General features: G+C 38.9%; 1 protein-coding gene across 11 annotated transcripts in view; it reads left to right on the forward strand.

Annotated features, from left to right (window-relative positions):
- Positions 1-21,000, forward strand: part of PCNT (pericentrin) — a 100,231-nt gene extending 79,231 nt beyond the window's left edge. For 10 of the 11 annotated variants that reach the window (XM_048047156.2, XM_048047157.2, XM_066999026.1 and 7 more), the window contains 13 exons: positions 17-190; positions 844-1,039; positions 1,624-1,846; positions 2,357-2,507; positions 4,346-5,053; positions 5,547-5,824; positions 6,600-6,702; positions 8,950-9,114; positions 11,070-11,308; positions 13,026-13,114; positions 14,548-14,701; positions 17,735-17,862; positions 20,613-21,000. In XM_048047156.2, coding sequence (XP_047903113.2) covers positions 17-190; positions 844-1,039; positions 1,624-1,846; positions 2,357-2,507; positions 4,346-5,053; positions 5,547-5,824; positions 6,600-6,702; positions 8,950-9,114; positions 11,070-11,308; positions 13,026-13,114; positions 14,548-14,701; positions 17,735-17,862; positions 20,613-20,656 — 2,652 coding nt within the window. In that variant the 3' untranslated portion in view covers positions 20,657-21,000. Of the gene's footprint in view, positions 1-16; positions 191-843; positions 1,040-1,623; positions 1,847-2,356; positions 2,508-4,345; positions 5,054-5,546; positions 5,825-6,599; positions 6,703-8,949; positions 9,115-11,069; positions 11,309-13,025; positions 13,115-14,547; positions 14,702-17,734; positions 17,863-20,612 lie in introns of those variants that run through there. The other variant, XR_010832150.1, reaches the window with a different exon arrangement.
- Positions 21,001-22,666: the final 1,666 nt, after the last annotated feature.

The following is a 22,666-nucleotide window of genomic DNA, read 5'->3' on the forward strand; positions in this document are numbered from 1 at the left end:
TGCTTTTTTTTAACAGGAACGTTCAGATATTGCTGCTGACTGGAGAGCAGAATTTCTCCAAGCAGTACAGAGTGTGTTTGAGAAGGAGAGAAATGTGTTGCAAATTGACTTGAAGTCTCACTTCTCCGATCCTGGGTGTGGTGATGAAGTTTCATTAGCGGAAAGACTAGAGTATATCATGAAACAACAAGTAAGAAAACCTCTTAGAATTATGCTCCTAAATCACTTCTATTCCCCCATTCTTTAGTTGGGGTTAGATCTGGACATGTTGCATGGATACTACCAATATTTTTATAAGTTTATTACTTCTATCGTTAAATAATGCTGTGTGCATTAGTTTGGATTGTATAGGATGAGTAGGCTTTTCTAGTCTGTTTTGGCACTGTTGTTCTCAAGCTCTTCTATTATAGAGCTTATTGATTATTTTACCTGGCAGCCAGAAAAAAATAGCGAGCAGGGGACAGCGATAGGGAAAAGGAAATATTTGATTCAAAAAATCCATCTGGAGCTTCACAAACTTCTCTTGCAGAGGGTGTATCCTGAGCGAACTCCATAACTGTTTGGGATTTTTTCATTATAATTAGTTTTCAGCTTGAGACCAGATGGTTTCTGGTAACTGCTATGTATAAACTATTATTGTTACTATTATGCTATTTGGAAGCTAGTGAAGTGGGGTCTTTTGTTACTTCATTTTAATTCAAACAGTTAATGTTAAATATGTATTTAGTCATTTGAAGTTGCATCTATATAAAACGTGTACTGAGTGGTTCTCTAGGGTTTATCTTTGTAGAAAAAAAAATGGGGATAGACTCGTAGATTTAAGAGGAGTTGGATCATTTTCAGGAGGAACAGAGGCAGATGGTTGTAGAACATCTTTTCTCTTCAGACCGAAATAGCTTGCTCTCTGAGATACAGGACCTTCGAGCTCAGCTACGCATGACACACCTTCAGAACCAGGAGAAGCTGCAGCAGTTACAGGAAACTCTTACAAATGCAGAAGATCATGGGAGCAAACAAGAACACCAGCTTCGGAGGAAAGGTAGTAATTGCCAAGTCCTCGTTGCCCAGTTTTCTATGTCAGTTCTTTCCTTTTTGCATAGCAGATAAAAAGCCAGTTTTAGCAGAGGAAGAAGCGGGCCTTTCCTTCATTCTAATGTTATTGTTTAAGATAAATCTGTGAAAAGCAAAGAGAAGCTTTAAAAGAACCCAAAGCAATGGAGTTGAATGCTGGCTGTATGTATATAGGAAAGAACATTAAGTCTAGCAAGACACCCTTGGTGGTTTTCAGGGAATTCTTTGTATATATATTTGCTAGTAAATGTATCATTTTGTTTAATGAGTTATAGAATCTATGAGTAACAGGTTATTTGCAGTATATCACAGTAGGTCATACAGTCTCACTCAGCTTTTATATCCTTACTTTTCCTGGTCCACTAGCAGGCAAAGCTGTAGCATATATGTGCATCTTTCTGCTTTTTCTTATCATATTTGAAAATAAGTAACTTCTCCAGACAAGAATGCTTTAATACAGCTATTTTTTTCTGCAATTTGAAGCAGTGTTACTGACAGTATATTGTCAAATTCTCTGGAATATAAATAACTGCTAACATTTTCTTATCCTAGTTGAATTATTAGAATATAAACTTCAGCAGGAAAAATCAATTGTAAGTGACTTGCACAGCTCATTGTCTGAGGAGCAGAAGAGAGTCTCTGAAACATGTGAACTCTTGAATCAAGAAAAAGCAGCAGTATCAGCCCTGAAGTCAGAGCTGTATGAACATAAGCAAGAGAATGAGAGGCTACAAAAATCCCTAGAAGAGCATCAGAGGGAAATAAACAAGTTCCGGTGAGAAGTAGATTTTATTTATTTAAATTTATTGACAGGTCTGAAAAAGCTTTATATTCATTGGGTTCACAGATGTGCCTCTGTCACTTTTCATGGATATGTTTGTTTTTCTTTAGTAACAAATTTATTTATTCCTTGATTCAAATTTGAATATTTACCTTCCCAGTAGCACTTAGTTCATAACCTTCTCAGCAGTCGAGGCATGTTGTATAACTGTAATAAAAGTAAACAGAGAATTGCCTCTTAGAACCACTTTTGTTCTGCCAGGATAGATAATTTATCTATATCTTTTAGTAGGTACTAAATAGGACAATTTTAGTTTTGCTTGTACAGAAGTAAACCGTTTTAAAATGCTGAACAGCTGTGACTTGAAACTGACCTTTGTAACTGAGGCTATCTTAAATAAGTCTATAGACCAACTCACAAAAAGTAATCCAAAATGTCTCACTTGCATCACTTGCAATGGATGTTCTGTTCTGAACATAGATAGTGTCATTTTGAACTTTTCAGTTTTGAATTGGAAAATAAAGAAAAGGATTTGACAGCTGCTCTCCAAGAATTGCAGACCGAACGCCTGACAGAAACAGAGCTGCGAGGCTTGTATGAGGAACAACAGTTTCAGCATAAGAAAGCAGAAGATGAAAATAAAAAGGCCTTGGAGGTAATGCCCTGCATCTTAACTTCATGTACCAAGAGAAGTGAATGAACGGGTTTTTGCACTGTTTTTCGTATCCAGTGTTTTTGTTCAATAACAGTTTTTAAAAAAGAAAAGTTACTTCTACCAATTGTGCATGGCATTTTTTCCCCTGCAGAATTAAAGCTTTCAGTTACTGTCTGCACACATAGAAATAAGCAAATGTTGTATGCATATTTTTTATATCATCTTAATGTTTTCAGAGCCTTAAACTTTCTCTTGGAGTCAGTTTTGTACTGCCTCTGCTGTACAGGTAAAGCCAGATTCTACAATTGTGTAACTGCATCCTTTATTCCAGAGCAAATATGCCATGAGGATGTGCTGTGTATGATCAACTAAGATTATAAAGAAAACTTTTAATGATACATATGCTTGGCAGAGAGTATCTGGAACCTCTGACTTAAAATGTATTTTTGGAGGTTAACCGGACTTTCTTTATTTCTGTACCCTTTCTTCTGAACTGAATAGAAAACAAATGAACAGCTTTCTCACTGATACTGTGATAGCAATGACTTAGTTCTTGTAAAAGACTTTAAAATGACTAGAAAATGAAGATGATTTAATGTAAACCTTTTGTAAAATTAGAAACCAAAGCCAAACTCTAACTCCAGAACAATCCTGGTTAGATGGCCAAAATGGGGAGAGACAGTTCTGACTCTATTTTTTTCTAGTCTTTCTCATTTATGTTATCTTTCTGATAGGTGTTTAAGTGTGTAGGTGGTTTTTGGTTGTCTTTTTCTGTTTGTGTGGTAGGCATGGTGCTAACATGCTCCATCTTGTAAAAGGACTGCTCAGGAAGACCATCTTATTTAAAGGCTAAAAAGAAGTGCATTGCCCAAGCTATGGAGTTGTGCAACAGATTAAACTGTTCACAAATGCCACTGCAGAATGCTGATGGAATACCAGTTTGTGCCACATGTCTGCCACATGTCTGCCCTGTAGCCATATGACCTAGATTCCTATATGGTCAGAAAAGATATGGTGTTGACTGGAGGGAGAGGGTAGAAACTCCTCAAAGGACTTCAGCAATGCTAGTTCTGTCTGCAAGCATTGTGAGACTGCCCATTCAATTGCTTCCTTTCCTTCTAAAGGTATGGTGATGGCAATGCACTAACTCGCAAAATTGACCTGAGAATGGATTATCATCATCAGTCTATGCTGTGTACTTCAAATAGATGAGCTGTAAAATCCAGAGATTTTACAAATGCTCCTACTGCTTTAATGTTTGGTTCTTTTAAATCAGTACAGTTTTTTTCTGCTTCAGGTGTCATTTATTAAGGCATTTGAGTGACAAAAAGAATATTGACTCCCAATGAGGATCGTACTGATTGAAGAGGGAAAAAAAAAAAGTACTGAAAGATATTTTAGTATGATCTTTGGTTTTGTTACTTGGTGTCATGATGGTTCAGGTTGGAAATTAGGAAACATTTCTTCTCAGAGTAGTCAGGCATTGGAACGGGTTGCCCAGGGAAGTGGTGGAGCCACCATTCCTGGGGGTGTTTAAGGAAAGGTTGGACGTGGTGCTTAGGGACATGGTTTAGTGGGTGACATTGGTAGTAGAGTGATGGCTGGACCAGATGATCTTGGAGGTCTTTTACAACCTTAATGATTCTATGCTTCTGGCACTCATAATTAGAAAATTAAACTTGCCATTTTTAATTACACTTTTTAATACCTGAACTGCTCTAATTCAGTCTTGAATTTCTCCATGGATAAAACGGAAGGTTGAAAATTGCTGAATGCTTGCCTACTCCAACAAAGGAATGCTTGTGCTAGAATATTAATTCATGTCTCCTTTTGAGCAGGATTTGCAGGCTGCCTTGGAGCTGCAGTCAATGCAGAATAGCCAGCTGTCTGTATCCTTAGAGCATGAGCAAATGATAAATGATAATCTCCGCAAGGAACTTCAGATAGAACATTCACGCTGTGAAGCGTTGCTGTCTCAAGAACAGAAAAAAGTGTCAGAGCTACAGAGAAATTTGGAAGCTGAGAAAAATCGTTCATTGGAGCTCTTGAATTCCTTGAATCATGAACGTCTTTTGACAGAACAGTTGAGCATGAGAGCTAAGGAAGACGCTTCTTGTCAGCACAGGGCATCATTGCTGGAACAAGCCTTTATCCGAGAGCTTCAAGCCAAGCTGGCAGAAGAGAGGTCCCGAACAACAGAGCTTGCTGCTATTATTGACGAAACACACCAGAAGGCTGTTCATTCTAAAAGGCAGCTAGAGGCTGAAGTATGGATGTGTTGCAAAGAAACACGGAAGGAGAGAGAGATCGGTAACAAACTACAAGCTACAATGGAGTCTCTTCAGAGTCAAAATCAAGAGGTAATCCGCTCCCTAAAGGCCCAGGAGGAACGAGAGGCAAAGCTGAAAGCTGATGGAGAACAATTGCAGTTAGTCTTTGAGACAGTGCAAGAACAAGATAACAAGAAAGAGGAGAAAGAGCAAAGGCAACAGCAACAAACAGAAATGGAAAAAGAGACAGACAGGCAGAGAGATCAAGAAAGACTGGTAATAATGTTTATTCAAGTCTTCTCTTACATTGAAATAGCCATAAACAGAGAACCTGTAAATAGTATTCCTCAATTAAAATGCCTGAAACAAATTGCTATGAAAAATTCAGTAGTCAGCTGTTTTTCTGCTTTTTTCACCCTTCTTGTTTCCAGTTTCACCCTTCTTGTTTCTCAGCTCCTTCATTCTCATTAGGGGAGGAGGGAGACTTTGTAGACTCTCCAGAGACTTGTCAGTCACAGAGTCCGGAAGTTTTTGGAGAAGATGCCTAATCTATAGTAATTAAATGGCTTACTGGTGGCCCTGGAGTGCAGTAATATGTCTTCTCCTGTAAGGGGTTTGTGGGTTAAGGAACACACTGAGATGGGTATGTTAGTTGGGTGTGATGCTTTTATTTCTGTATATGCAGACTGAAAATATATATTATATTTTTATATAATCTGTATATGTATGCATAAGTAGCAATTTGTTACTATCTATTCTGTTCAAATAGCAAAATTTGGAACTGCAACACAAGAGGGATGAACAAAAAATTAAAGAGCTGCAAGGAATACTGGCAGTATTAGAGTTAAGAGAAAGTCCTTCGTCTTCCAACAATCAACGAGAACTGTTGTGTGCTTTAAACAAAGATCAAAATGCCAAACAGCCCATGACAAAAGAAAGTGAAAAATTGAACTTGCAACAGCAGCAACAACAGCTGGAGAAGATAAGACAGCAGTTGCTTTTTGTAGCTGCATGTCTGAAGGAGTTCATATATAAAACAGTAAATAAGTGAGTAGCCATTTAAACTCTGTTATGAAATAGTAGTTTTCTTTCCATCCTGCTTCTAAACTTGTGTGGGTCATGGCTGAAAGCCCTGTGCTGAAGGAAGTAAGTAGTGTATCACTTCCTCTGCTTACAAGACCTACCTTGTGTGAAACCATGGTTTCATGGTGGCAGCAGACTGTATTTAAAAGGTTGTCATCACACTGTAGCTATTCCTGTTAGAAGCTTGTGTGCCTGCTTTCGAACCAGATCTGTGAAGTGACCTTGCTAAGAAAGAACAAATCCATAAAGAAAAACCTTGGGTTGGAAAGAATTTTGTCAGTTTGATAGCTGCAGGAGTTTGATTGGAGAGCAATCAAAAAAAAAAAATCAACACAGCTTCAGGTTTGGAATGGGAAAATCCATTGAGCGTGGAAGAGAAAAGGTAGTCATCAAGAATGAGTGGCCAAGCAGCAGTGATTTTTTTTTCTTTGGCGGCAAAGTGAAATACTGTGGTAACATCTAGCTGCAGCCTGAATTTGTATAATAGAATTTCAGGCTGGCATAAAGTACAGACTTTTGAATAAATTCTTGTGCAGCACTATTTAGAAATTCTACTCTTTAATAAAAACTGTTAATTTCTGTGTGTATTTATAGTATTTTGTGTGATAAATAGTACATAAGGACAGCATCAAGACTTAAAAAGGTATTTCAGTGGGGAGAAGGAATCAGATGTATACTAATCGTAATATGAAATTACTACAAATCAACCTGATACTGAAAAAGTATTTCTATTTAACAGAACAGTTAATGATTGGTCTGCATCAAATAATGAAGCTGTAGCATCTTTACTGCAGATGTTAAAGGAACTAAAATCAGATTTATTGTCTCTTCCTGCATCTCAGGTGAGGAAAACAGCATGTATGAGTTCTAATACACACATAAGTTGTAGTGGTAGTGATTGTTGTGTTGTGTTTTTTTGTTGTTGTTGGTTCTTTAACAAATTTTCCTTTTTGCCGTGGGGATAGAAAAAAATAGGAACTCTTCTATTCATACCATCTTTATGTTAGCATATTTAATATCATACTCTTGCACTTTGTGTATTGCAAAGTCTGCTTCTGAAACCATTTTTTCCTAGGTATGTAATAAGTATGCAATAAGCTTGAGGTTATCAAACCCTGGGAAGTGTTACTGCTTCTTCTGTATACATCCAGACACAGTTGTTTTCCAGTAAATTGCCAAGCAGTTTTCAAAAAGCGTGGTAGTGGTTTGTCATCTCAGGAGGCATGTCTTGTTTCATGTTTGCAGTATTACAGATATCTTATACCTAGGGATTATTGAAAATTGAACTCAGTTCCATAAAATTTCATATTATTCACCACATAAGTTTGTGCTGTCATAGATATCTTTCTTTCCTATTTAAGAGAGCTCTTCAAATGCATTGCAGCCATTCTGGACTTTTTTGATTTATGGCTAACAGTCTTCGTTCTGTTAAATTCATCCTCCCTCTACTCCCTCACCTGCTTGATCTACAATTTTGTAGAAGATTCCCAAAAAACCTACCTTTGAGAAAAAGTTGTGACTTTTCAGAACACGAGGCTTTTGGTAACTTCTTTTCTCATGTTCTTTGTAATACAAGCCTGATCTATGAAAAGCTGGCTAGGCATGGTGAAAGCTCTCCCTGTGTTTAACTGCTTACAAAAAACACTAAACAGTTTCCTTCTATCATCTGTGCAGCCACTTAGGTGGTTGCCAGAAAGATCATCTCCGGCCTTGAGGGTGGGAGATGTAACCTTTTCTGGGTAGGTGTCTCTGAAGTTGATTTGACTAAGCCTTCCTCTCACAAACCTATATGGCCCTCTGCTGTGGACAAAATGGTCAGAGAGCCTGTGGGGAATAAGGACAACATTATGGCTACATTTAAATCTGACTTAGCAGAGGTAAGCTGTTTGTCTGGCTTAGCTTAATGCAAGTTATTACTCTACTGGAATAGGAAAAAAAAAAAAAAGCATATTTGGGTTCTTTTTTTTCTTTCCTCTGATGTAATTAGGGCCATTGTCTTTAGAAACTCTGCTGTAAATGCTTTTCAGTGCTCCTAACTTTTTCCGAGGTCGTCATCTTCTGTTAGCAGGCCTCTTAACATTATTTTGTTTGGCATTCACAGTATAGCAGTCTGTTCTGTTGTTGGATCAGACTTCGGTGCTGGAGGAAGCAATTGTAATGATCACAAAAAATACAGGGACTCTATTTTTGTTTAATGAGAGGTTCCACTTAAAAACCTAAAGACACGTGCTTTTCTTTAGCTTAGAGAACAAATGCACCTTGATGTCCTTAGTTCTGTGGTCACAAACATCCCTGCTCTCTGCCCTCTTTTCAGGCTTTTATGTTCTCCAGAATTGCCTCTTGTTTCAGGTTCCTCCCTGAATTTCTCCTTCAGTTAAGTGTGCTGAACTACATGCTCTGGAAACCGAAGGAATTTACTTTTGTTACTTCCTTGGGTTGTGATAAGTAGAGGACTATTAGATATACAGGCAAAATGCTACAGAGGAATTTGTACGAAAATGAATAGGCCGTAATCATGCCAACTGATGCAGTGGAAATCAACCTGATGGATATCGGATAGGACTCCTCAGGTATTACAAGGATCTGTTACTGCCTTCAAATTGAGCTTTTGTAGCTCTGTCTATAGAATGCGTAGGATGGCAGGACTGTAATCCTTACTGGGATGCTTGCTGGCAAGACTAACGTAAAGCAGCTTCCCTCCAGTTCAGTGTAATACAGATGGGTTTTGTTTCCCATGTTTGAACTATTTTTAATAATTATTATTTGAAGTGTGTTTTGTAGATGATGTCCTCTGCTCTTGTTCTCAAGATGCTATTTTGTCCCACCTCTGTAAGTATAGTGGCACTGATCAGACATATACAGAGGGAAGGAGTAATTTGATTAACAATTAATTTGTAACTTCTTAACTAGGGCTGCTTGTGTTTTTCTGTTTACTTTTGTACCATTTAACACCTGAATGCCGCTAGTGACTATCAGGATAGTTGTTTTTTAGTTTGTCCATAAAGTTAGGTTATTACTTCCACAGCCAAACATCTCAAGTCAAATAATGTGTGAGAACTATCATAGCTCGTATACTTTTTTCTTTTTAGATCAGATCTACAGATGATACTGATTCTGTTCAACAACTGGAAAGAGACGCTTGGCAGCAAGAGAGAAGCATTCTGCAGAATGCATTGAAACGGGCAGAGTCTGAACTGGCTAAAGCAACTGTTGAAATTGAAAACAAACCAGTGGTAGAAACTTCCAGTCCTAAGGTAAAACGATAGTGATGGCTAGCCAGTGGAGCGTCTGGAGCTTCAGGAGCAGACAGTGCTGTAACCATTAGCACATCATTTAAACCGTTGGCACTTTGCTCTCAGTATCTTGCCTGTTGCACAGATTTGCTGTGTGAGAACTATTACCAACTCAAGGTCATAAAACCGTCTGGAAAGTTCAGTCCTTGGTATTATCATTCTTGATCATTGCCTAAGTGATTATTGTCACATGTAGAGCAACTAATTTAGTAATTCTGCTTGGGTTGTCTTTATTATTAATATGATAAAAACTTGCTGTTACAGGGGGGCCAGGAATCGTGCAGTTCAGATTTATAGGGATGAAATCGTTTAGGTTGGAAGACCTTTAAGACAACCAAGTCCAGCCATCAGCCTAACTTACTGAGTCCCATCACTAAACCAAGTCACTCAGTGCCATGCCCACACATCTCTTAAATACCTCTAGGGGTGGAGACTCTACCACTTCTCTGGGCAGCCCATGCAATTCTTAACCACCCTCCCTGTGAAGAAATTCTTCCTAATGTCCAGTCTAAATCTCCTCTGACACAATTTGAGAACACTTCCTAATGTCTTGTCACTTGTCAGCTGAGAAAAGAAACTGACAGTCTTCTCACTACAACCTCCTTTCAGGTAGCTGGTAGAAGAGAGGGATGAGGTCTCCCCTCAGCATCCTCCAGACTAAACAATCCCAATTCCCCCTCACAAATCTTGTTCTCTACTCTCTTCACCAGCTTCATTGCTCTTCTCTCCACAAACTCAAGCAACTCAGTAGCCTTCCTGTAGTGAGGGGCCCAAAACTGAACACAGCATTCAAGGTGCGGTCTCACCAATGCCGTGTACAAGGGGACAATCACTTCCCTAGTCCTGCTGGCCATGCTGTTTCTGATGCAGACCAGGCTGCCATTGGTGTTCACTGCTTGCTCATGTTCATCCAGCTTTCAGCCAGCGTCCCCAGCTTCTTTTCTGCTGGACACCTTTCCAGCCACTAAGGTTTTAAGTATCTGTCAGTTTATGGCATTTAATTTGAACTTAATACTGTAATCTTTTCAGTTGCCATTTTAAAAGGTGATCTTATGGTTAAATGATTTTAGAAGCTGCATATTAAATTAGGAACATTCTTTCCTCGTGTGTCCTACGTCAGAAAAGATACTTTTTAACTTTCTTGATATTAGACAGAAACTTGCACCAAAAGTCACCTACCTTTTGGAATCTCTTTCTACATTTAAATGTGAGGGAGTTCCAGATTTGTTGTCTAAGCATGAAATTATCAAACATCTAGATTTTTATATTTCTTTTTTCCTAATCTTAAGTACTTTTATTCTGACAAATTTAATTATAATTAAGTTAGGTGGGCATTTATACTGATGTGCTTTATGGTTAATATTTAATACAAATGCTATTTTAATTGTTGAAGAGAAAAACGGTGTTAGAATCTCAGGTATGACAATTTTGTTGTGAAACTTTCAGATTTAAGGTAGTCTGACACTCCAAAGTTGGGTGCTTTTAGCTAGGTACAGAGGTGTTGCAGCTGCCCTTGTGTCTGTAGTATAAACACTCCACATGAAGACAGTACACCAATCAAAAATCATGACAAAACTTTAGTCAAGTCAAGACTCCATGGGTGTACAGAAGTTCAGTAGACTACTACAAACCTTCTTATATGGTGTTCAGAGTACAATACCACTACTTTGTGACTTGGACAGTTTTGGTGCAGAGTTGGTAGTACAGATACTCATTCAAAAATTCATTTTAAAGAGAAATGTACAACTCTTCCATACTTCATAATTATTAAATAGCTTTCTACAGTATTGCAAAGCAAAATAAGTTTAAATACTGATGCATAACTGATTTGCGGGAAACCTTGCTGGAAAAAACAATCAACTTTTCTGGGCTTAATGTAGCTAAATTTTAATGGCTAGATTTTTTTTTTCCTCCAGATGCAGAAATTATATAGGAAGTACCTAAGAGCAGAGAGCTTTAGAAAAGCTCTAGTTTATCAGAAGAAATACCTCTTGCTGCTCCTCGGCGGATTTCAGGACTGTGAGCAAGCAACCCTGTCTCTAATAGCACGTATGGGAATCTACCCTGCACCTGCAGACCTGCAGCTTTCTGTTTCCCATTCCCGCCCTTTTACCAAGTTCAGATGTGCAGTCAGAGCAGTCATCGCTGTATCAAGGTAAAACCAGAACACTTGTTTTCTTGGAAATATAAAAAAAATGAATAGTTCCGATGGTTTATTGTGCTTAATATTTAGCAAAAGATTTCTCCAAAACTAGTTCAGATGTGACTCATTAGCTGTAACTTTGGCCAGATTTCTATTTCAGGGTCAGTGCTAAGTTGCATTTGTACTAAACCAAAGATTTGTAAAAGCTGTATCTGTCTTCTTGAGAGATGCTCAGATGCAATATATTTGCAAATCAATGCATAACAATTACAAACTGATGTCCTTTCAGTTGTTGTCCATTTGGATGCACTGGATATTCTCTCTTGTATCGTAATGTTATTGTCTCATCAAAGATGATTTTCCTGTTGAGTTCAATAGCCCTTGTTTCATTGGGCGTGATTCTGTCATACGCAGTTGTTTACTATGGAGTGGATTTTGATATCTGTGCTTAGAACAATACACCACCTCATAATGTCTTTTGTGTCCATCTAATGAAAAAAGTTTTAAATTTAATAGATGACTTCTGAGCAATCTCCTTGTCTTATAAAAAATGTTATTAAGAAGCTTAAGACTTTCAGGAGATCTTACAGGATGTCTTTGTACTGTTGTCTTTGAGGTGGATGCTATGATAGCCGTATCAAAAGATGGAGGAAAAGTGACCTCCGAACTAATCCTTTGAGGCAGGAGGAGCTGCCACAAAACTCCCCGGAGGGTTAGAGCCGGAGTGGAAGAGCAATGCCAAAACTTGCAAACATTTCCAGTGCCTCAGGGCCAGATACAAACCAAGGGTGTTATCTGCCATCCCACAGCTCACAGCATCTGCATCCCAATACTCAAGAGGATGTTGTGGTTAAGCTCCAATGCCTGTTCCTTTTTTGCCATCCAAACTTGAACCATTTTGAGGGACTGGCTTACTGGATTTTTCTTCTTCCCTAGATGTATAGGTTCGCATGGTTGTGTCCTCAATAGATTTCTTCAGTGTTTAGTAACCGTGGGGGGAAAAAAAGTACGTACAAAGATTTAAAAAAAAAAAAAGCGATGTAAACAATCTGCTGTTACCCCAGGCTCTTAAGCTCAGGTCTTCCTGGTGCTGCGTAGGAGTGATGGGTGACATAATCCTCATTGGGAGGACACTGGCAGTAGCTGTGCACTGCATAATGCTGGCTCTGCTGTAAGCAGAAACTTTCATTGAATTGCAGTGAATTTAGCTTTCTGACATGGCCTGTAGCAGATTGGAGAAGAGCTGGGGTTTCTCAGGCAGTGTTTGCTTGCTCTTTTCATCTTCTTCCCTTACCTGGCTGAAAGCAAGTTTTCTGTGGGCTGGATCTAGCTGTGTCTCCATGATGAATCATATCCATTCAGTTAGCAATATAATGAAAATGGCATTTGAGTCAGTGAAACCAGGTGTTCTGGGATTTTATTATGACAGACCTCTGTAAGCTGTCAAGAATTCTTGTGGATTGTTGTGTTGACCTGCTAGACTTTAAATGTTATTTAATGTAAACCAAGTGTAAATTGTGCTGTGCCTCTGGAACCCTCGGAGTATTGTTGTAAAGCAAAATGGTGTAAGCCATCATTCTAAGGACTGAAATTGACTTCTTTCTCCATTCCTACAAGGATTGTTACTTGTGTTGTTTCATATGATTTGTACCAACAAAGAGTTTAATATTAAATCTTAGTTTATTTTTGATTGTTATTAATGATTGTACAAATTAATTTTGTTATCAAGGTTGAAGTTTTTGGTGAAAAAGTGGAACAAACTTTACAGAAAGAGTGCACAGGGTGAAACCATTCCTCACAGTATAGGAGGTAATACAGGTAAGGCGTTGGGGTAGTTATACTTCTTAAATCATAATTTTTCTGTAGTGATGTGTATCATTAAAAAACAAATAAAAAACACAACAAAAAAGGCAAAGTATGTTTGTGTTAACACAGATCTGTTTATCTGTTTCCTCAGCATATAATGATTGAGTTTAAAATGACATTGTAAGAACTTAAAATTGAAAACTTACAGAATTCATAATTTTAAAACAGTAGCAAGCTGTTCCTCTTCTCCCTTTACTGCAACTGCTCAAGCTCATTGAACGACTCAATGTTCATTAAACTTATCAAAGAATTTTCATACAGTTTAAAGCTACTTATAGTGGAAATTAATGCCATGAGTTAATAAGACAAGGACAAATACTGCTGTAACAGTACTGAAATTGGTACATGCAATATCAAAAATAAGTCTGAGAAGGGGTGTACTTGTGTTGCCAGAGGTGAAAAAGGGTTTTAAATGGTTCCAGACGTATAGAAGAGATTTAATCTGATGACAGGTTAACTGTTTTATCTGTTAAGTGCTGTCGTAGATGACAAATACAATCGGATGGATGTATGGTCTGATAGATTCCAGTAAGGGTTGTGTTCCTTTGAGTTGCTTACGGATATGTTTATAAGAACTCGAACAAACATCCTAATATGGGACCCAATATCGTACAACTGTCCCATTGTATGTAATATTCCAATTGTGGCTTTGAAGACTAAACAAAATTCAGATTTAATAGTACATTTTCCATTATGTGATACATGAACACACTACATCATTTTCAGTATTCTAAGTCAGGAATACTTATTAAAAATAAATAAATAAATAACACCCTTCTTATATATTATTGTTGTGTTCCTACAAAACTTGAATCCTGAAATACATTCTTAACTTTTAACCTCACTACAAAATTGCATCTGGCAGCCTCACAAAAGGAGAAATCAAATCATTTATAGTGATTTAAAAGAGGACTTATCTGTCTGGGTTATTTGTTATTAAAAATACAACAAATTCCTCTTCTTTTTCTGCTATCTGTGTCACAACCAGAAAAGTGTAAGTCAACACTTAACATACATAGTTAGAGCAAAAAATAGTTATTAGAATTTCTTGGGAAAAAAAAAATTTGCTCGTGTCAGATGTTGGAATGTGCAGATATGGCAATAGCTGACGAGAAATTAAGTCTGGAGAAGGAAAACAATGCAAGTTCTCCATTTGCAGGAAACAATTTGAACACTGAAATGTCAAATTTCTGTTAAATCTGATTTAAAAATATAAAAAAGGCATTAGTTGAAATATTTTCTATCGGTGCATTTAAAACGAAAACCAAATGTATGCTGCTGCAATTCTTGTGTTTTTATTTATTTATTTATTGGTTGTATTTATAATGGGCTGTTTTGAGTGGGTTTTCAGTGAATATTTTTAAACTGTTTTCTTCTTAACACAGCGTCTGGTGTTGGAACAGAAATTCTGAAACAGCAGCAGCTCCTAGCTGTTAATGTCAGCTCTCCCCCAACCCGGGACACTGGGTTGTGTCACAGAACCAGCTCTGGGAGATTTTTGAGCCACTCCCCCAGATCCTCTCACTGGTCACACAACAGGTCAGTCTGCAGTCTGCGTTCTGTGTAATCGCCATATTGGACAGTCTTTCCTAAAAACGTAACCACTTATTGGAGGAGGTACGTGAACAAGAAGAGGTATTTGTTTTCTTAGGTCTGGTAAGTATTTAATTTGGTTCAAGATGCTACAGGAGAATAAAATTTCTCATTTTCTTTGAGTATGTCTGATGTTCTTGGACTGAGAATACTCCTAGTGGTATTCCCCAATTTCATTTCGACAGGCTGAAGTATTTATGTCGGTTATCTTCTTTGAGGGGTAATTCTTGTGCTTTTGCCTTCTGAACTGGAGATTTATTTTAAGAATGCAAGAAAGCAGGTTCACCTTCCAGCGGAAGTGGCTCTTCTACCATAGGACAGTGTTGCATTAGTATTAGTTGCCTTCGGACAGTGAACACGCTGAATGGGAGGTGGGGAACTTGCTGTGTGTGTTTTTTCCAGTTTTTCATGAATTATGTCCAGTTCTGCACAGGAATACGATCCCAGATGATTGTTGCTGGGTTGGATGTCACAGGTGGCGTTTTGCACAGTGCTGCTAAGAAAACGCCTGAGCTGCAAGCTCAGTGCTGGAGCTGGAGGGACGTGGCCTTCATTTGTCGTTGATCTTCCCAGTTCCAGGCTCTCTAAGCTCCCAGAGTAACCTCAAATAATGCATAGCCACAAGTTATTCCTCATCTGTGGCTTCCTTCTTATAATACAGACCTGTAGCAGTTGATGTGGATGGTAGCATTTCACAGTTGCATCAGCTTGGCATGTTTTTTTTTTTTTTTAACTTTCTTGTTATAAATTGTGTACTTTATGAATAAAATTATTGCGTGCTGGTTAAAGAAAACTGAGCGTTGTGATTTAACGAGGTAGGCTGCTGAGTACCCCACAGCCTCTCTCTCACTTCCCCTCATTGGGATGGGGAAGTGAATTGTAAAAGTTAAAATGAGAGAACTTGTGGATTGAGATAAAGACTTGGGGGGGGGGGGGGGGGGGGGGGGGGGGGGGGGGGGGGGGGGGGGGGGGAATGGGATGGACAGGTGATGTACAAGGCAATTGCTCGCCTGGGCTGACATGCCCATCCAGATCTTAAGCAATAGTAGCTTCCCTTGGCCAACGCCCCCAGTTTTATTGCTGAGCATGATGCCGTGGTATGGGACATCCCTTTGGCCAGTCTGGGTCAGCTGTCCTGCTGCTTCTGTCCCCTCCCAGCTCGTTGTGTACCCCCAGCCTCCTCACTTGCAGGGCAGCATGAGAAGCTGAAAAGTCCTTGACTTATTTTATTTGTTGCAGAGCAGTGTTTCATTATCAATGTGTTATCAATGATATTTTCATCCTAAATCCAAAACACAGCACCATACCAGCTGCTATGAAGAAAATAAACTCTATCACAGCCAAAACCAGGGGCACTGAGTAACAAGAAAATAGCTGTGGTCATCTATGTGTGCTCAAAGACAGCAGATGCTCCAAATTGTTTTAGCTGTTGATTTTTGTTGTTTTTCTATCTTTTAACATTTCTGGCTAATTTGGGAAACAGGATAGGGCAGCGCTTGTTGGGAAGGATACATAGTACTTTGTTTTGCATAGAATTTAGCAGAACATTTTGGAGAGTTGTAGACTTGCAAGCATTTCCCAAAAGCCTAAATTCTACCCTATCCTGTTCCTCTGACTCTGCATGCGTCAGGGTCTGATAGAAACAGTAGCTGGCAGCTTACCTATTGAGAAGTCAGCCGTATTGTATGGAACAAGGATAATAACAGTAATAGGCACCGACTGTTTAGTCTGAATGATTGGGTTAGTGATAGCTGAAGTCAAATGTGGATGCAAAATAGGTGAAATGATGTCTGTTCTTTCTTATTTCCTGGCAGATACAGAGAAGGAAATTAATGGATAGGAACTACCTTTCGTTAATCAAAAGGTGCAGGGGAAGGAAAACCTCCCAACTCTGGAGTAGCAGTATGTTTGCATAGAGTGTCCCCACAAATGTATCTTTCTTATCTGTTAATCATGTAGAGAAAAGAAATACAGACAGTGTATCACCTAGAGGGTGAGATTTTTCAAGATAGCCCTTTACCTGCTGACCAGGAGAGTACGCACTCGGATGCAGCATACTATTCTCTTGTCCTTCTCCACAGAAGTAGGACTTTTCTCACTTGGACATTTGATCTTACATCTGACTGCAGCTTTCTTACCTGAGGGACTTCTGGTTGCATATCAGGAGAGTGAGAGTTGTTAGTATTCCAGTTCTTACCAAAACATTTTTTTTGAATCCCTTGTATACAAAGCTGCCTAGCCTATTTTGTTTTCAATCCAGGTATATGTGAGGTTTTGGTGATGGTGGTGTTTACTGATTTTCTAGTTTGCTTTGTATTATTTGTATTGAAATACTGTCTGTATGAATAAATTCATTGAATTAGAGCATGTGTTGTGGTTTAACCCAGCCAGCAGCTAAGCATCACACAGCTGTTTGCTCACCCTCTACCCTCCCTCTCTGGGATGGGGGAGAGAATCTGAAAGAAATGAAAGCCTGTGGTTTGAGATAAAGACAGTTTATTAGGACAGGAAAGAAAGGAAAATATCAACAATAATGATAATAGTACTACTAATAATAGTGTGTACGACACAAGTGATGCACAATGCAATTGCTCACCACCTGCTGACCGATGCCCAGCCCATCCCCGAGCAGCCGGCCCCCCCCACCCCGGCCAGCCACCCCTATATATTGTTTAGCATGACGTCAGATGGTATGGAATACCCCTTTGGCCAGTTTGGGTCAGCTGTCCTGGGTCTGTCCCTTCCCAGCTCCTGCTGCACCGCCAGTCTGCCCAGTAGCAGGACAGTGTGAGAAGCTGAAAAGTCCTTGGCTTAGTGTAAGCACTGCTCTGCAGCAACTAAAACATCAGCATGGTATCAATGTTATACTAAATCCCAAACACAGCACCCTACCGGCTACTAGAAGGGAAATTAACTCAATCCCAGATGAAACCAGGACAGCATGCAATAAGAATAAAATTCTTTGTTTTCCTTTTTAAGATTGACTCCATCCACAAGTTCAGCTTCAGAAAAGTCATTTGTGCCTATTCAGGATCCTGAACGATCATTAACAGAATATATCCATCGCTTGGAGGTTATCCAGCAAAGACTAGGAGGTGTGCAACTAGGTAAGAGGAACCATGCTACCTCTCAGAACTGCAAGCAGTCTGGGATTCTTTTAACAAGGGTCTTCCTACAATACATAAGGACTCTGCCTATATTATACTCTGCCTATAATACTTAAAGAATGTAAAGAGCATCATTCGTCATTTTAATAAATAATTTGGGGGGGGGAGGGGGGATAAAAAAAAAATAAGTCTCTGAAACTAAACCTTTTTGTGAATCATATCTAAAATTAGTCCAAGTGTGGCATTTCTCAGAATAACTTCAGTGAAATTCTTCAGAGATAAAGGTGAATAATTTCCATGTGATTTTTTTCCCCTCCTGTTATCAAAAAGTCTAAATTAGCAAGTTGTGTATTTTAAATGAAGTGTATGGAGTTAACTTACCTTTAAGTCAGAGAATCATTGTAATAGTTGAATAGGGCTGCCTCTGTAGCATGAACTATCATATTTCCCTCATTTGTCACTGTGGAGGTATTACTCTATGTAGCTAACACCTCAACCACTCCCCCTCCTCAAAGTAAAATGGGGAGAAAATATGATGGAAAGATATGATTAGATGTGTTCTCCATTGTTTTCTTATTTTTGGGACTTAGATTTAAACTGTTTCCGGTGTATTAGTATTTCTGGATTGCAAGCAATGTGGCTGTGATTGTCAGGGAAAAGACAAGTCTGCTTAATTCAAGTACTTGTTAACAAGAAGTTATAAAATTATAGTGAAGTTAGTGAAGCAGTAATTCTAAATGAAACACCTATTAAAACAGCAGCATAATATTTACAATATGCACACACACAGGAGTGGCTCACACAGCCCATCCCATGGCTGCTCCAGGAAAGATCATGCTTCTGCACACCAATCCCAGCAGGTGGCTGGGGGAGAGGGCGCCCATGCTAGCTTAAGTCACTGACAAGAATGAGATCATGCTTACCATGGTCCAAATCATCCCCTTACCAGGGAGCAGTACAAGGCTCCAGTGCCTCTTGCTGCGTGACTCCACTGCCTCTATGCAGTTAGAAGGACCTGCTGGCACCTATTCCTCTAGGGTCTTTGGAGCATATTCCCCAAAACTTGCTTTACCCATCTGGGTTTATGTTACTGAGTTTCCTGGTCTCAACATCTGTGGACCATCAAGTCAGATAATGTTATTAATGTTTTTGTCCAACTGTTACCCCTTTCATCTGCTATTGCTCCTTCCTCCCCTGTATTGCTTCTGGCTGCTCATTGCCAGGATCAGTTGTTTAATTCAGAAGGTCAATCTTGGATCACTACGGTCACTGTTTTCTAGGTGACAGCACCTGTATGTTTCTTTCACTGAGCATAACCATTGCCAACTGCTGTTTCCCAGGCAGTCTTTCATTTTATAACTGTCCTTCAGCTTATGCCCAAAGATGTGTGGTTTTATGTTGGTTGACCTGAGATGAGGAAAAAAAATACTACAGTGAACCTGCAGACTGACTTCTGTGGCAGTCACTTGTATTCTTATTGCTGGCCACTTCTTTGGTCTTTACCAGCAGATCATCTCTGAGGTGATTTTATGGGAGAAGGAGTAGGCATTCAATTGCTGATCACGGTATTAAATAGTGACTCTTGGCCCTGCAGTTACTGCAGATACTCATTCAAAACACATCTACTTCACTGGTTCCTCAATTCAATGTTCAGTCTGAACATTTAATCTACATTGTAGAGATAATGTATTCTCATTCAGTTCCCCACAAATTACGGAAGGTATCGGTAATTGTGAGTAGTACTGGTTTATGCATTTGGAAAATAACTTTTAAAGTTAACTTTGACGCAAATTCTTATACATGTTGCAGTCATAGCACGTTTTTAGTGTTCACCTTGAAAATTTAAACTTGAAAAATCACGATTTTCATTACAATCACAAATCTCTCTAGAAAGAGAGAAATGCTGACTTTGAAGTTCATAGGAGCCTGGTATAGCTGGACAATAGCTCTGGTTGAAAGTCCAGAACGTTGCTTGTTTTTCTCTCTGACTTGATCTAATACAAGTTAAAAAAAATAACGTTAAAAGTCTAACTTTGCTTACAACTCCTAGTCTTGCTTATATCTCTAAAACCAACAGCTACACTGACACTTCCATGTGGAAACTTTGACATTGTTCTCAGCAGAACTTTTCCTAGAACCCTTAACATGACTGCTTTTTTTTCCTTCTCCTGAATACTGTAATCGTTTATGGCAGATGCAGATAACCAAATGTTAGAATTGAAACCTGATAGTATTTCACAGAATATTTTGTGTTATGCTAAGTGTGAAGTACTTTAATGGAATACGATTTAAAGCACAGTGCATACCATTTTTGAAATTTTCATGTTACCAGAATGACATTGCAAGGAGTTACAGAATGATGCAGTGATTTAGAACAGCGCTTTGAGCAAAATGAGTTCCTAGGTGCTAATGAACTTTACAACATCTACTCAATCACAATACTTGGTCCAGCAACAGAATGCACATTGAATCATCGCAAGAGGGGTTGGGTTGAACTAAGCAATTCTGTTGCTGTGTGTAGAGTATACCCGTGATTGAGCATTTTTCTTAATGTGTGAATGTTTGCTTTGTCAGGATTGTAAGCTTTGAAGTCTTGTTTTGTATTGTTCCTAGGTGGCTTGTGAAAATGGTAATTGCTTTCAGTGTAGCTCATGTGAAGCACATTGAGGAAATAACATGCTGCTAACTGCATCCTGTTGGTTCATAACACAAGCAGTTTTCTAATATTGATTTGTTTTATTTATATTTAGGAAAAGTTCCAGGCCCACCTCGCCAGAGAAACATGAAAAAGTGATCCAAATGCTTCTGAAATCTGAACCATGAAACCTCCTAGTTATTGGTTCCTTCTGAGATATTCCCTAGCGAATGGAAGTACTTGTCATCTCTTGTGCAAATGAATAAAGGGCAGTGCTTTTGCATCAGATTTTTATATGACTTTGTATTATATTTTAGTACTTTTAAGAGGAAATTACTTTTCAATAAGAACAATGTTTTACGTTGTCATATGGAATTAATACTAAGTTAACAGCTGAAGTGTGCTGGCATCACTGTATTGTCAGTTGTCTGTTTATTTTTCTATAGTGTATAGCTGGATTCTTTGTTAAAAAAAAGTTATTAAAATGGCATTTTATTAGTGAATTCTTACAGTGTATGGTTATGTTTCCACCTTACAAATCTTTACCTTTTTTTGCTGTTAAAATTATTTGGGTTTTAATATTTCTGTAAGATCACTGACTAACAGAATATCTAAAAAAAAAAAAAACCTCCCAAATCTCAAAGATGCATGTAGCCTTCTGTGAATTTAGGATTTGCTTTTTTTTTTTTTTATTTCCCTCAGTCTCTCATGATATTCCAGTTCAGTGTCAAGCCACTGCTCCCTGAATTCTTCTGTGATTGAGCTTGTTCTAATACAAGTAACAAAAAAAGTCTAATCTTGCTTTCAAATCCTAGTCTTGCTAATATCCTTAAATCAACAGCTACAGAGGTGCTTCTCTATGGAAACTCTGATATTGTTCTTAGGACTTTTCCTAGGAACTTTAACACCATGACTACACTCACGATATATTTGGTGTTCCTGGATAATCAGTATTACCGAATTCATGCCAGGAGTTTCTGTGCCACTTGGCAGTATGGATGTGGAGGTCTGGTACCAACCTTTGGAGCAGGAAGATAATGCTCCTGACAAGAGTTTTGGAGGTGCTGGACTGCCCCTGCTACTCTTGCCTCCTCAACAGTTGTTTCTGTCTGTTGATCGTAGCCTGACTCAACAAACTGTTGTCCCTGACAAATCTGGGTATTTTTGTCATTTTCTGGTGGGAGCATCCAATGCTGTATTTCTGGGTCACAGGAGCAGAGCGGGACACTCTGCAGGCAGATGCCTTCAGCCCTGAGAAAGCATAGCTGCCCTTGGGCAATGTTGTGACTTAGTGATGAATCTCCTGTGAGTCATTCCGCACCTAGGTGCTATTTCCCACAGGCCTGCTGTAGGTGGAGTAGAGAACATTTCAGTTCTTCCTTTGCCCCTTGCCGGGCTGCTGGTTCCAGAGGCAAATGTGCAAACAGGAGCCACGTGGTGCTCTGCAGACCACAGCTGAGCTTTGGGCCAGCCCTTTAAGAACTTCTGTTAGAGACAACACAGCATGACATCCTGGCTATTCTTCAAGAAATTACTAATGCACTGCCTTCTTGATGTTCAGTATGAGCTTCCCCAGTGCCTGCTGTCACTAATAGTGAGCTAGCACTGTGCCAACTCTATAAACTTTGAGAGCTTTTACTAGGCTGGCTGAAGGTTGCATTGAAAAAACTAATAATAGCAAACAAGCTAGCTAGCTTTGGAAATGAGCTTTGGGCTTCTCATCAGTATTGAGATAACAGGTAAGAAATGTCCTGTCACTTGAGCTAGAGGTGCTAGGTAACTTTGCATGGAAGAGGAAATAAAAGTTCTGCATATTGTAGGATCCCACCCACGTTGCTGCAAAGGCTGACTCAGTCTTCCACTATCCCTGGTAATGGACCTGTACGTTGTCCTATACCTGGGTTAGGGTCAGTGTGTGCATGTGATCCAGTTTGTGCAATGTGCAAATTACTGACTATTATCCTATGACTGCTATTGGAGAACCTATTACACCTGATTTGGCATAAATTTAAGAGATTTAATGAACAAAAATAGTACCTAATTTGGTATAAAAGCTTGCCAAGAAGTTAACTTCTGTAAAGTTCTAAACCCATTCAAATTGACAAAGTAAATTTATGCTGGATCAGTAACCTATTTTTTTTAAATCTGATCCTAGGAGTCTTAGTGCTA

This window comes from Anser cygnoides, chromosome 6 (assembly GCF_040182565.1).
Source record: "Anser cygnoides isolate HZ-2024a breed goose chromosome 6, Taihu_goose_T2T_genome, whole genome shotgun sequence".
NCBI classification, from domain to species: domain Eukaryota; kingdom Metazoa; phylum Chordata; class Aves; order Anseriformes; family Anatidae; genus Anser; species Anser cygnoides.